Here is a 15,896-nt window from a genome sequence, read left to right on the forward strand (position 1 = left end):
ATTTATAGTTACATGTCCATAAATTTCAAACACTTATAGGATATTTTTGACAAAACCAAAGTTAAAAGTTAATTAGAAGTTGAAAAGTTGGGTGACTTAAAGTTTTTATAACTTATTAAATAATAAATATTTAATAAAATTAATTATTAAAGTAGTTAAAAAAATAAAAAAAATGATATATTTTAAAAGAATAATAAGAAAGTTGAATAAATATTTTAAAAATAAATTGAAATAAATAAAAAGTTAAAAGTTAATGTTAAAAAAAATATTTCAAGTTACATTTTGAAAAAAAATGCTAAAAGATACTAAAAAACACTAGGATGTACTTAAAAAAGATTATTTATCGAACAGTCAAGTAAGTTTTTCAATTATTAAAAAAAAGTTTGAAACTAACTAAAATTGTTTGTCCAACATACCCTAGTTGACATCTTTGTTTTCTCTTTATCTCTATTTTTTCTATTAAATCATATCACTCATCATACATGTTACATAGCATATAGGTGTCTATGTATATTTATTTGTGAATGAATCTTCTCTCATCCAAAATAAAAGGAGACACTCTTATTTGATAAAGGCATATCATTTGATCAAATGTGCAATTGAGATTAAATATCAACTAAACTCTTCGTATCACTCCCCCTTAACATATATTTTTCCCCGCAAACTCATCCAATGAGGACTATGAGAATTAGCATACATGTGTTTATAATTGGACATGCTGATAAGCCCACCCATGAAGCCCACATTTTAAACGGGCTTATTTTTTTAACCCGCACCCGTCCTGCATAGCATGTGGGCTTTGCGAATCGGCCTGTATTCACACAAGAAAAATTACCCCATTTTAAAAACAATTGTGAATTGTCTAAAAAAAACATTTTAAATGCACATAAATACAATACAAATGAATAGTGTCAAGTCTTAATCCAAACAAGTCTCTAGTGCAAATTTTAAATGCACATAAATGCAATTCAAATAGGTAATATCAAGTCCTCAAGTCTAAATTAGGTGAAATGTAAAGTCTAAATCTAAACAAGTCTAAGTGCAAATAATACAATACACATAGATATTCATTTTTATTTTCAAAATAACACAACATCAAATAATCAATCTTCTTTATTGACAATGTTTGACCACATCCTTGATGCAGTTAGTTCCTCCAATTTTTCAATCTAAGATTCATTAACAAATCATCATTAAAAATAAAATAAGAAAACAAAATTCATGGGAAATTGAGAATCATTGAGTGGTATCTCTTCATTTTATTCATTATTTATTTCATCCACCATATCAACACCATCATTTACGGAATCATGGTAGTAATTCATATTTCATAATACAAAGCTGAAATCAATTCAAAATATATATTCCAATTTAGTAACAATTAAATAAGTAACCTATATTCAGATTTCAGAGTAACAAAATATATATTCCCAATTCAGATTCAGACTAAAAATACATAACAGGTCATATTTAAAATTAGAATCCAATACAACTCACAAGTCACCCAAAATTAAACTACAATATGTGGGTCCATATTTAAAATAAACCAAAAGAAACTAAGGGGTGTATTCAATTAGGATTTCAAAGGATTTTAAAAGATTTTTTTTTTTATAAAAAAAATCTTAAAATATTCAATCAAGATTTTTAAATAATAGAAATAAGTCTTGTGGTATTCAATTAATATTATTAAGATTCTTTTATGAATTCAATAAAAATCGTTGGTATTCAATTAAGTTTTTTTACAACTTAAAAAAAGTTTTTTGGTATTCAAAAGTATATAGGTTTCAATGGATTCTTTTTTAGGATAGATTTTAATGGATTTCATAAAACTTTTTAATAGAAAATACACATAAAACAATCTCACTTCAACCCTTGAGATTTCATGAGACTTTCTTTCTTTCTTTTTTTCCTACCAATTGACATATTTTTATTTTTCTATCATACATAATTTCTTGTTTCATTGTTGAATGCAGTAAACATTCATAATTTGTTTTTACTCTTTTGACCCATGAACATGTCCTAGAATGTGTGATACCAGAGATCTTCACAATTTTTTGAATTTGGGTCATCTTGATTACATGTTTATTTTTAATGAACGTGAAAAGTCAATTCATGTATAATTAGATACATATATAAATGGTTTATTTTTTGGTGCATGAGTTTTTTTGCTACATCTATAAATGGGGTTTAAAACAATTGTTGGGTATGATTTTTGTTTGGTATGATCGTTATTGTGGAAATGACTGCAAGTATCCATGCTACTGACAAACATTGCGATATATAATTTTTATACAATTAACATGATTGATGATTAAAAAGGAATGAGCCTATTGTACTTGCAAATATGTTAGGGGAAATTGATTTGTTATGTAACAGGAGGTTTAGGGTTTTTTATAGATGATTTTATTTAAATTGTTAGGTGAGAAAAATTCATGCATTTTTATCAATAATTTTGAATGTTTTTTAAAAATTTACGGAGTCCTTTAAAATCTTAAAAATCCATGTCTTTTTAAATCTTATGAATTCCTATTTTATAAATTCTTTAAAATTCTAAATGCAAAATTCTAATCGTAAAAGTCTTTTAAAAAAATCTTAAAAGTCTTACATTCTTACAGTCTTTTAAAATCGACAAGGTTTTTTTATACTAAAATAATTTTCTAAATTCCTAATCCAATACACCTCCCCTAAGTCACAACCGTACACCACTTAAAAGAATAAAAAATGTAAAACATCCTTTTACATGTAGTTTAAATCATGCACGCCCACACTCCACACCTATTAGAAGCATGATCTTGCTTGACGCAAATGCGCTTTGGCATTCACAACGCACGGTCATGTACAAAGACAACATGTCTGTGTTGTGTTTGTGGAAACAATTTTCTACCAAAAACACAATAGATACGTGAGAAACAAAATCCAAAAAGGGTTTGACAAGTACAAAAGCACATATATCACAATTAGATCAAACATTTAATAAATATTATTCAACAAACATATCATATATGGAGATAAATCATGTTAAACATACTTTCACGCAAAAGAAAGCACTTAAGAACTCATGGTAATCATGCGACCAATGCTCTGATACAACTATTGGGGTTTCATGGTCTATAATATAAATTTCTTTTCTAAATAAAGCATAAGCATAAAGAACTCCATGTAACATCTCAAGTTTTGAGTACTAGGAATATACCATAGAGAGAACTATTATTAGGACCGTTCTGTTATATTTTTTGTAAATATTTATTAATTATTTTTATATTATTAGTTTTGTCCTAAGCATGACTTGTGTTGTGATAGTGTGTTTCTATACACATGTGTATTTTGTGTATATTATTGTTATTATTATTGTTGTTGTTGTTGTATTTATTATATTATATTATATTTGGTGTTATAAGAGTATTAGATTAACTTTTTATAGTTAAAATGCTTGAAAAGTTGTCTTAGTGATAGTTTTATGATGACAACCCTAGATAGACCACATCATATCTTGAGTTATAATTGTCTGTTGAGATGTTTTTTGCTTTGTTGGAAAGCTTGTTGAGCATGCTACAATTCATCCATACACCTTAAAAACCAAAATCAACTTCTATCTTAGAGAAAATTAACTCCAAAGTAGGTATTTGATCATGAAAAACTCTCTAAGTCTCACATTGGACAAAATAACCTTATGAATCCCTTTCTTCCCTTATATAGAGAGGAGATCAACAAGCCTTATAGGCACCAGTGGGCTTAGAGTTAGGCACGGAGCCCCTCATACAATATTTTTATATTTCCCTTTGAGTTTTCAAACTCGGGAAATTTAGACAACTGGAGATTGTGTTTTAAATCACAATCAAGTTTTTGTCATAGTAAGAGTTGTCGTGGAGATCGTGGTGGACAAAGTCATTGGATCAATGCGTTCTTGGGAGTGGTCATGAGATCATCTTCCTTTTTGTTTTTGAGGAATTGTTTCATTTGAGGTTAGGGGGAGTGGGTTCTCTCTTTTTCTTTTGTTGTATGAGTGGTAATGAACCACAGGTAGATTGTATAATTTTAGGTTTATGATTATAGTAAGTTTATTTTCTTGGATGGGTTGTGAATACCCTAAAACACTTTGTTTTGTTATGATTTATGTGAATTTGGTTGTTGTATGTTTTGATGTTTTTTCATTTTGATGTTCTTGAAATTGAATTTGATAATTGATGTTGGACGCATGTGCTGATTTTCTGATAGAAAATGCTAACTTATAACACCAAAACGTGTACTTAAATGATAGAATTAGACTTTTTTTTTCTTCGTAGGAGTTGTATCCCTGGATGTTATCTAGTTAAGGGATTTGATTTCACTCAAAAAGGATTTATATAACTGCATATATTGCAATTTTAGTGAGTAAAGGCTAAGCTATCAGAATTATGCAGTCAGTTTGTATATTTTCTAATTTTAGGTTTCTAAACGATTCAAAGGGATTTTGAGGTCAACATAGGAGTTGTAGACAACTGTCCTATCTTTCTAATTAGATAAGAAGCAACTTAATAGGATTAGTAAAACTCTAAACGTGATTATTATACTCTATGAAGGTCATAGTAATGTAGGAGGAAAAATGAATATGCAATATAAATATCATAATGAGTGGTAGTACGATGGATGAGGTTTATACTTATGATTTGACGAATGAAGTGATGCAATGATATTGTTGTGTAAATGAATGAATGTGCTTATGTTTGATATTATATCTAAATGCACGAATGAAGTTATGCAATGATATTGTTGTGTAAATGAATGAATGTGCTCATGTTTGATATTATGTCTAAATGCATGATGTCCATGAGTATATATGAAAGTAATATGTCATGGTATGTGTATGTGTTGCAAAAAATGTTAGGAGAACCTATCCTAGTGGAATAGGAATCTCCAAGGGAATTTGAAAATAAACCATGTGCATATTATCTATGAACCATACATCATGTTGTGTATATGTGTTTTAAAGTGAATGACGTTTATGAACCTAATCGGGAGGTCATGAATGAGTTGATGTGTGACTCTGACCTTGGGGGTGCAACGGTTTGGAATCTCCTTTAAGCTCATGTTGATCACATGTGTTGGAGTATCTTTGCAAGGTTGAAACACCCTAACGTGCCACCAACAATGTCATCTCAGTGAGAGTGATAGTGTCGAGTTGCTCATTGTGTGGCAATTCATCGACTACATGGACTCCCGGACTACATTCACAATGTTTTTCAAAATGGTACCACATGCATACGAGTCTACGAGTCTAATCTGCATCTCATTTCATTTATGAATTTGTGTATGGAATGCTTGATTTGGATGAGGCATGTGTATGTTGTGGAACATAATTGTTTATAAATGTATCTTATATCTTTATAACTTCCTTAATGTTTTAAATTTATTGTGAGATGTATCTCACACCCCGTCTATTTGTATTGTTTGTGTTTGGGCCAAAGGTCACCCTTGTAGGTGAGTCTCCGTAAGGTTATGATGATGATGTTACATGAGAGATTTACGTCTCCACTTTATATTACTATTAATTTTAGGGTTATGGATGTTCTGAAACAATGTAATATTGGGACAATGTTTTATTCATTTATCTAAGGATTAAACTAAAAAGTAGTTTTTCACCATATTTTATTTAATATGGTTTGTATGGACTTTGGAGCACCAAGATTTGTTTAACATGGAGTTAGGTTATTTATTGATTTGTTTTCTTTAAGTTTACAAATTTTTGACATGTAATACTTTTACCGTGAAATAAGTGTTTTTTTTTAAGTTAATGCATCCTTTTAATTAAATTTCACTACCAACGTATTTAGAAAATATTATAAGTGTATACATCTTGGGGTAGAAAGGTGTTACACCACAATCGAATCACACCAGAATAAGAGAGATTCAGAGGTTGTGCAAGTATGAGACTGTACAACTGAGGATGACTCAAAGAAATTAATTGGTACTACCTATAAAAACAAGATGCATATACTTTTCAAGAGCTCATCCCTTAAGAACTTTATAGTTAAGTGTGCTTGGCTTGGAGTATTTATGGGATGAGTGACCTTCTGAGAAGTTTCTCGAAAAATGTGTAAGGAAAAAACACGCTTAAAAGTCTTGTGTTAGTTTGTGGGGTCAATCATTGATCCTGGAAACAGGCAGAGTTGATTTTTGAGATCTCGGAAAGAACTACCTATGGAGGGTTCTAACTAACACAAATATTAAGTGAAGTGTCATCGTGTAAAGTGTCGTGGTGTGAGAACCACCAAGAAGTTGAAAATCAGGATGTTACAAATGGTATAAGAGCATACCTCTCTTCCAGTATGGTGTGGTTCGAGGACGAATCAAACGAAAGTTGGTGGACATGTAACACCCTGGTCGAATCACACCAGAATGAGAAGGATCCGAAGGTTATGCAGATATGAGACTGTACAATTAAAGATGACTTAAGAGAATTAATTGATACTACCTATAAAAACAAGATGCATCTACTTTTCAGTAGCCCATCACTTAAGAACTTCATAGGTAAGCAAGCTTGGCTTGGAGTAGTTATGAGATGGATGACCTTCTAGGAAGTTTTTCGGAAAATGTGTGAGTAAGGACAAGACACGCTTAAAAGTATTGTATTGGTTTGTGGGGTCAATCATTGATCCTAGAAGCAGGCAAAACTGATTTTTGAGGTATCGAAAAGGGTTATTTACGGAGGGTTCTAACTAAAAAGGATGTTGAGTGAATATTAACCGCGTGAAGTGTCATAATAAAAAAGCCATCGAGAAGTTGAAAATCAGGGATGTTACACTCCATCCCATGGACCACACATTATGCAAGAGTCACTAAGGGTTTAGATGTTACCTTTGTAGTGCGCTTTCAAACAATGAAGAGGTTGTCTTTAATCACCAAATGTCGAAAGTACGTCGCCTCTACTTAGTTTCATGTGCATCATCAGTTTCACTCTCTCTCTCGCTCTCATATATTTAGGAGACTGATATAATCCAAATCTCAATTATAGTTTATCTTATCAAATCTTATTTGATTACATATACAAATAAGGCTAAAATATTTTTTTCTTCCCTATAAATATCAAAATGTTCGAAATTTGTCCCTACAAAATTTTCAGTATGTTTTTCGTCCTTGTAAAATTGAAATGTGTTATTTTTTGCCTAGAACTAGGTTGGACAAATTCGAACCTAAGTGTCTAATGTGTGTCCACTAAAAATTAGACACATGGAGCTATATTTCCTATTTCTCTTCCCTGATTCTCTCTCCTTCAACCCCCTCTTGAACCACATCCACCAAATCTCTTCTCCTCCCCTAGCGACGAAGACTTCTCCACTGCGCTCTCCACCCTCCACCTCCCCTTATTGGAGCGCCTCATCCTCCGCCACAACGTCAACCCCTCATCCACCACACATGCGGCACCTTCGTTGCCATCTTCCAAATCCTCGTTGTGTTAACCTCAAGCCCCTCGTCCTCGACACCTTAGCCGCATCTTCCACCACTGCGTCTACTTCCATGACATCCTCGTCGTCGGCTGCTCCATCGCCAGAAAACCCCAAACAACCTCCATACTTCCTCGGGCTAGACCTTGATTCCTTCGCCTACCGCGTCTTTGTTAGACGCCCTGTCGAGAAAACTACCTTGGTGCATTTGACATCGTTGTGAGGCAAATTTTGATGGTGATGTTTAGAGGCAAACATGGACGATTTGATTTGATGGCATGTTTGGTGTTTAATGATGTAGGTGGTCTACTAGTTTTGCTGGTGGTTCTTATGGGTGGTGGCGTTAAGGTGGTGGTTGTTATGGGTTTGGGAGAAAGGGGTATTTTGCCAAAAAAAAGAAATCCTACAATTTGCTGTGGTTTTTAACCGCCATCAAGGTTTTCAAACTCTAGAGTCAACTCGTAGACTCTTACAAGTTTAAAAGTTTACTTCAGCCCTGTGAGTCGACTCGGAAGCAAACTCGTTTTTGGGCAGTCTCAGAGCAGACTCGGTGGACTTGGGGTAGACTCGTGTAAACTCACGAGTCTGGACCAAGTCACACGAGTTTAGTTGGAAATTTTTTTTTCCGCAAAACGGCATCGTTTTTGTGAGATTGTGTTGTGTCTGATTTAGGGATTTGCTTCGTGCTCATGCATTTTGTCTTTCTCCCTCAAAGCCTCAAACCATATGAGAGTTGGAGGAGCTGCTCAAAGCCTCAGACGAGACGAGATGAGATGACACACACTAGAGTGCGATTCGCGACACGTGACACCAGGCGACACGCGACACAGCGACGCGCAGTGCGGTGGCTGCCTTGTTCTGTTGGAAGCCACAAGTCCCACAAGGTCCACGACGAGCTAGAGAGAAGCCACGACCCACGAGGTCCACGACGAGCTAGAGAGAAGCAGAAGCCACGAGTTTGGGGGGTGAGAATTTCAGAAATTTCATGGTGTTAGGCTGTTAGCTTAGTGCTCTAAGTCTCCTTTCTATTGTTGACTTGTTGTGAACTTGTTGTGAACTAAAAGACATGTTAATCTGAACAAACATATGGTTCCAAGTGAATTTTTTAAGTAACAAATTGCCACTAGGAATTAGGAAAAGCCAGAGAGGGAAAAAATGAAGTGACCTTGTCGAATTTGATTCCTGTGGCTTTAGAATTTGATTCTTTGTGACCTTGTCGAATTTTATTCATTATGCAATTATGAGTATGACACATAAATCACTCAAGCTGGTATCATTGTATAATTTGTATCAGTAAGAGATTTCAGATTTATATACATATAAAGCACTCAAGCTGGTATCATTGTATCAGTAACTAAGAGATTTCAGATTTATTATTTATATATGTCAAGCACTTGAGACTGGTAGTGGTATCACTGTATCAGTAAGAGATTTATATATGTCAATTGTCAAGCACTCAAGACTGGTAGTGGCTACATGTTAAATTCTCTAATTGCCTATTATATTTTGTTCCTGTTAGTACTCTTAGAGAACAATATATAGTAAATTAGTAATACACAGTACACACACCTTGTGGTTGCCATAATTGCCTCTTATATTATGTTCCTGATAATTTTCTAATTGCCTATTATATTTTGTTCCTGTTAATCCTGTAATTGCCTCTTATATTATGTTTCTGTTAATTCTCTAATCTCTATTACCACCACATAACTGCAAGTAGGATTTAGGTGCATTTACCACCACATAATTGCCTCTTATATTATGTTCCTGTTAATTCTCTAATTGCCTATTATATTCTATTACTGTTAATTCTGTAATTACCTCTTATATTATATTATGTTCCTGTTAATTCTCTAATCTCTATTACCACCGCGTAACACATAATTGCAAGTAGGATTTAGGTGCATTTACCACCACATAATTGCCTCTTATGGTGCATTCTGAATATATTTACTTATTATCCATATTTTTTTTACAAAGTAGACTCTTACGAGTCAACTCTACGAAGCTCTCACGAGTCTGCGTAGACTCTTGATATTGATAACCTTGACCTCCATAAATGGTGATTTATTTGTTTTTATTTTTTTTTACAAGTTTTGGCCATTTTTAACCCCCATAAATTACATTTTGTAATTTAAATTAAAAAAATCATGTCTAGCTTAAGGCCAAAAAATAACACATTTTAATTTTATAAGGACGAAAAACATACTGAAAATTTTGCAAGGACAAGTTTCAAACATTTCATTATTTATAGGGACAAAAAACATATTTTAGCCTACAAATAATTATCTTATCTTATTAGATATATAGATGATGAATTAAATCATATCTAATTAATTATCTTATTTGATTGGATCTCATTTAATTAAATATGGTGTTAATTAATTAAATCATATTTTATTAATTAACTACGAACTAAATTAAATCACATTTATCTACTCCAATTAACCACTCTACATGTGTGATCATGTAGGCTCTCACTAGACTCACAATAATATTATCCTTATAATGTTATTTACAATGATTGGTATCTAACAATGTGTTGTTGCCACACATCCCATGAGAAAATTAGTGATTTGATTTTAACCTTACCGCAACCATTTCCACCATGTAACCCTTGTCCCTTCATCCAAATGTCTTGATTCAACATGAGGCTTAAAAGTGTCATCAAAGTGTCAATGAGATTGAACATGAGTCCCTCAACTGATTCAAAATAGCCAATGAATGGGCTTTTATCAAAGTCTCAAATTGAGTGTTAGAGGTTTGTTAGTCATTTTTGTTTCTTGCTTCAAAAATTTGTGATAACTAAAAATCGTTACAATTTATTTAATTCTTTCAAAACACACGTCATGTTATCACTTGACGGTCAAAATAGACAAAAAAGACTAAAAGTCATGACGGAGAAAAAGTTGAAAGACGTTGACCAATCTTCAAAATGTTTAAGGACTAAAACCATAAATGTGAAAAAGTTCAAACACGAAAAACATAGTTTTCCCTTCTTATACACTTCTTTCTTTTCTCTCTCTCATTTTCCTCATTTCTCCCACTTGCCTATGCCTGCCCTCTCTTCTACCTTTTGTTAGCATGCTCTGCTGTCGTTAAACACCAAGGTGCAAGACTTGTCTTCCTATTGCATGCTAGCCTTCGTCATGTTTAGATTAAAGTCGAAAAAATATTTTTTTGCAAACTCTAATGCAATTACAAGTTTCAATGTAGAGTATAAAAAAGATTGTTCCTTTGTGGGGAAACAAAATGTTAGAGAAGAAAACATGATTTTTTCTCATATATACAAAAAAATTACCAAAACATACAACTTCCCCCATTATATACACAAATATACATATTTACTATTCATAGTGTAAATTTGGGTTTGAGTGACCCAAATTTACACTGACTTTGAAAAAAATTTGATTTTTTATGTTGAGAATTTAGGTCTCTCAACCCGAATCTCAATGTATTTTTTGTTTTTTTTTTAAATAATTTTTAAAAATATTTTTAGAAATATATATAAATAAATAAAATTAATAATATTTTTAAATAATTTTGTTTAATTTCATAATGTTCTCTAATTTTATTAATTTCTTTTATTTATATATATTTCTAAAAATTATTTTAAAAAATATTTTTTAAAAAATTTAAAAAAGAATAAAAAAACACATTGAGAATTTGGATAGGAGAGACCGGAGTTCTCAACTTAAAAAATCATTTTTTTTCAAAATCACAATCTAAGTTTGGATTCCTCAATCTGAATTTATACTATGAATGATAAACATGTATATTTATGTAAATAATAAGGAAAGTTGTATTTTTTGGTAAAAAAATTATATATATGAGAAAAAAATCAAGAAAACATTTATTTTGATCTCCATTGTCTTTGGATGCTAATAAAAAAACGTTTTTTTAGAAATATATATAAATAAAAGAAATCTTAATAAAATACACACTCTTATAACAACACAGGAGGTAAGAGTTCTCTGTTCCTCTGCTCATGCCACGCACTCTGTTAAGCCTTCCACGAGTCCCTATGCAAATATTTTCTCCCTTTATACAAGTAAAAGAACATGAAACCATAAAAATAGCATAAATCAACTCATAGCCGTAACTATATTAATGCAATGCAAGTGTACCAAAACCAAAAGTACTCACAACAAGAGACACCAAACGGGTCCATCATTCCACCACACACCGTTTACACAACTTTCTTTCTTTTATTGCTTCAAAAATTCAAAATCAAAATCATCTCTTTTATTTATTTTTATATTTTTGTCTTGGTGACTCTCATTTTCTGATCTCACACCACTTTCTCTCTCTTCTACTCTCTAGCAACCATTCCAAATAACCCCTTCTCTCTCCTTCCACCTCTAAAAATCAGCAACATGGCCTTGTTTGCTCTTGCAGTGCTTCTTTTAGCCTTCACTGGCTCTTCAAGTAAGCCCTTTAACTATTCAACCACCACATTATATCTTCTTTCATCTGAACCAACAAAGCATCTTTTTTTTTTTTTTAAACTCTTTTTGGCTAAACACGGGGTTAAGATCTTCTTTTTTTTATGTTAGAACATAATACAGTTACCGTGTATCAATCATATGCATAGAGTGTAACAACATAATTCCACGTTTGTTGAAATATGATTTAAACACGTTTTGCTTTATTTGGAATATATATGTGTACTTGTAACTTGTAATTTCTTTTTTTTGGCTTAAACTTGTTTATGTGGAATAATGTAATAGGTGCCACTTGGTGTGTTTGCAAGGAAGGAAGTGATGCAATATTGCAGAAAACCTTAGATTATGCTTGTGGAGCTGGGGCTGATTGTAACCCTTTGCATCAGAATGGCCCTTGTTTCCAACCCAACACTGTGAGAGCTCACTGTAACTATGCAGTTAACAGCTATTTCCAAAGGAAGGGTCAAGCACAAGGATCCTGTGACTTTGCAGGAACCGCCACTGTTACTGCATCAGATCCCAGTAATTCCTCCACCCCACTGTTTTCATCCTTTTTCTTTCATGAAAAAAAATAAAAATTGGTCATAATAAAATTAAAAAAAATTAAAGGATTCTAGTAGTTTTTTATTTGGTTTTTACTGTGAGACTCAGACATATGTTTACCTTCCGTGCTTCTTTTAATTTATTGGGTAAGAGAGTAATCTTATTCCTTGTTTGATGTTAATCCAAAATAATCTTACATAATGAGAATTAAACACAAATTATTTTATTAAATAGATTATTTTTACTTAAATAAATATAACAAAATCTTAGCCCACTATCCATCCTTTAAAACTTCATTATTTTGAAGTGATTATAAGATTAATCCTCCTAAACTTGGTCATATTTAAAATTTTTTACCTCTCCACAATGTTTTGTAGAAATCCAATTTAGATTGTTCCCACAAGTTGAATGCCTATTGTCTACTGGGTTAGACCCAAATAATTTATGATTTTAGTACTACTTTTTAAAAATCTTTCTCTTCTTTAGTGTCCTTAAACTTATTTAAATTTACTAGTGACCCAATATTAAAATTGTTATATTTCCAAGGATAATTTACTAGTGACCCAATATCAAAATTGTTATATTTCCAAGGATATCATAGAAACTGTCTAAAAGAGTAAAACCAAGGAACACAAATTGTTTTGAAAAATAACATCTGACCCTGGTTTTTGATTCCCTTGTTTGTTGTTTTTTATGAGCAGGCACTGGAGGTTGTTCCTACCCTGCAAGCGCCAGGTATGCATCTTAAACCCCTCTTGCTCTTCTTCTTTTGTTTCCTTTTTTTTTTTTAGCTTGGAATTTGATTCTTCTAACCTTTGAACAATTTTACAAATTTCCCCTTTAACTACCTAGTTTAATTTTTATTTTCCTTTTCTTAAAGTTGTAGTATATGGTAGCTGGTATTGTCTATAGTACACACATGTAGTAGAATAGTGGCTATTGACTTTATGTGGTAGCAAGTGACTTTACTTTTCTCATAATAATAGAGACTGTGAGCACTGCTTAAATTAAAATTATCTATCCCCCACAAAAGGTTCTCTTTTGGGGGGAAGTGGGGGGAGAGTGTGCATTATTCATTTGTTTGGCATATTCTCAGCTTGACCAACGAGTAATGTAGTTGGATTTCCAAACCATATTCATATGAAAGGGTTGTTCCTAGTCTTACAGATTTTGTGAGCTTTATAAAAAAAATTTCACGTGTTACATTTTGATTCAGAGAATAATGAATTATGATAAAAAAAAGAGAACAATGAATTGAAACGGTCGATTATGTCGTAGGGATTATTTTAATAAAATATTATTTATTTTTTAAAATTTTCTCGTAAAGTTAAAACAAATATAAATATTTTTTTAAAGATAAATTGAACTAAACACAAATATATTTATATTATTTATATAATATTTTTTACAACATTAATGTTTTTCATTTTTCTTAACTTATATTTTTTGTTGCAAAAATATTTGTATAAATAAGTTATATCAATCTGCCATGGTGATAAAGGTTCAGATGTTCGATATTACTATATAGTATTTAATATTTAACTCAATTACATGTATAATATTGTTTTTTTCTGTGAAGTTGGGTTTGTTGTGCACTTACAATTTATTAATATTTTTTACAATAATGGGAGTAATATTTTAAAATTTACCGAGCTTAAACAAGTTAATAATTAATAATGATACAGGTTCTGTGACTTAGAGTATGACAGTGTAAATATGTGAATAAATGAAGGTCATTTGATAGAGTTTACCTGAAATATTTTAAGTGCGGATTAAAACCCTGATCTTTTTAAAGTTGAAAAAGAAAAATATCTGATTTGGTAATTCATCTTTTCTACTTTCACAATCAAAATGTATGAGTGGAGGTATTTCATATATTCCCATATATAAAAGAATTATAATGATACTAACATATAAAAAGATTTACATTGCTATTACATTATTTTTTAAATAATAAAAAAATAAAAATATACTCTAAAGTCTAAACGTATATTCTTTTTGTATTTGTTTTTTTAAAATTAAGTTAAATAAAAACTGTGAAATTTTAATGTTAATTGTCATTACTACTTATTTTTTAAAGGAACGCGCTTCATTCATCCATAATTAATATCTTGATCTGAATAATTGATATTAAATGTCAGAGGAGGCTACACAAGCAACATATAAAATCATATGTTGATGTAGGACGGCTAAATTTACCATATGTCATTTCTCTTTTTTTACCAATGTCAAATATTTATGAGTTTGTGACGATGCTCATCGATGGAAATTAAAGTTTCGTTCTAGTAATTTGAACATTAAAGTTCCACATGAGCTATTGAGGCAAAACTCTTCATTTTGATTAAAAAAATAACACTACAGTCCCTTAAGCAACAATACTTAAATTTTGTTAATTAAAAGCAACGACCTAGCTAAAAGGGATGGGAAGTGAATCTCGATCCCAAATTTGATTTGATTTTCTGTTTTCTTTTTGCAAAATAATAGATACGTAATGTTTTATTCAAACGTTTATACGTATTACTTTATTTATTTATTTATTCATAATTTTTTAAGACCAGGTACCTTCCATTCTTGTAGTGGGAAAAATATAACACTGCCTTTTCGTAGGATAAGTCCAAATCTAGCGCTACTTTTATTTCTTTTGCAGTAGCTACGTGGTCCATTGTAGGCCAACCTCTTTTTCTCATTTGACCAATACTTCAATTGCATGATGATGCTGCAGACCCATTCATTGCTCATTTATTGGTGGCAAGAGTGATTTTAATATATATTCTTTGATTCTTTAATTAAATACATTTTTAAGTAAGCTTGTTAAATAATTTAAATTTACGTTTGTGCTATCAAGATTGATTTATAATATTTAATTTAAGAATAAAAAATATCATAACAATATTAAAAAATATATGACTTGACTATCTCAGCGCAAGAATAATGTAATACCATAGTAGGAGTGGCAGCGAGTTTTAACCCTCCATAGTTACTGTAGTAATTGGGACCATATGATATCTTATCAAGAACGAAAAAGAAAAATTAAAAGATAAATATGACCAATTAAGCTCCTCTTATCTCATTTATTTACCTTTCCGAGAACAAACTTACTAATGGGATGTAAGTTAAAAAAACAACAAAGGAGTAGAAAACAGGGTTTGGAGTACCCATCATCTTTTTCACGGAACAGTAGTTATTCTGGGTACATGATGATGATATAACTTTAATAAAAAAAATAACTTGTAGGATAATGCTTGGAGATTTGAGCCAATAACTTTGGAAAAGTGTAGATTTTCTTGATGAATATGATATGACTGATGACCCATCTTGTGTAAAAATTATTATTTGATTCAGAATAGTAATGGTTTGGTTAATTGTTAAGTGGTAGAAATTTTCAATTTATAATAAAATTATTAAGACTATATAATCCAAAATCATATAATAATTGCTCCATTATGTGGGAGCACTTTGGACCCCAAGAGATTTGCTTCATTAATGG

At 31.3% G+C, this 15,896-nt stretch overlaps 1 protein-coding gene across 4 annotated transcripts in view; it reads left to right on the plus strand.

Moving 5' to 3' along the window:
- The first annotated feature begins 11,582 nt into the window (after positions 1-11,582).
- Positions 11,583-15,896, plus strand: part of LOC114416614 (PLASMODESMATA CALLOSE-BINDING PROTEIN 3-like) — a 29,351-nt gene continuing 25,037 nt past the window's right edge. Inside the window, exons 1-3 of one of the 4 annotated variants that reach the window (XM_028381548.1) lie at positions 11,583-11,849; positions 12,152-12,388; positions 13,111-13,144. In XM_028381548.1, the coding sequence (XP_028237349.1) occupies positions 11,798-11,849; positions 12,152-12,388; positions 13,111-13,144 (323 nt within the window). In that variant the 5' untranslated portion in view covers positions 11,583-11,797. The remainder of the gene's footprint in view (positions 11,850-12,151; positions 12,389-13,110; positions 13,145-15,896) is intronic. The other 3 variants (XM_028381549.1, XM_028381550.1, XM_028381547.1) reach the window with 3 other exon arrangements.

Source organism: Glycine soja, chromosome 6 (assembly GCF_004193775.1).
Source record: "Glycine soja cultivar W05 chromosome 6, ASM419377v2, whole genome shotgun sequence".
NCBI lineage: Eukaryota > Viridiplantae > Streptophyta > Magnoliopsida > Fabales > Fabaceae > Glycine > Glycine soja.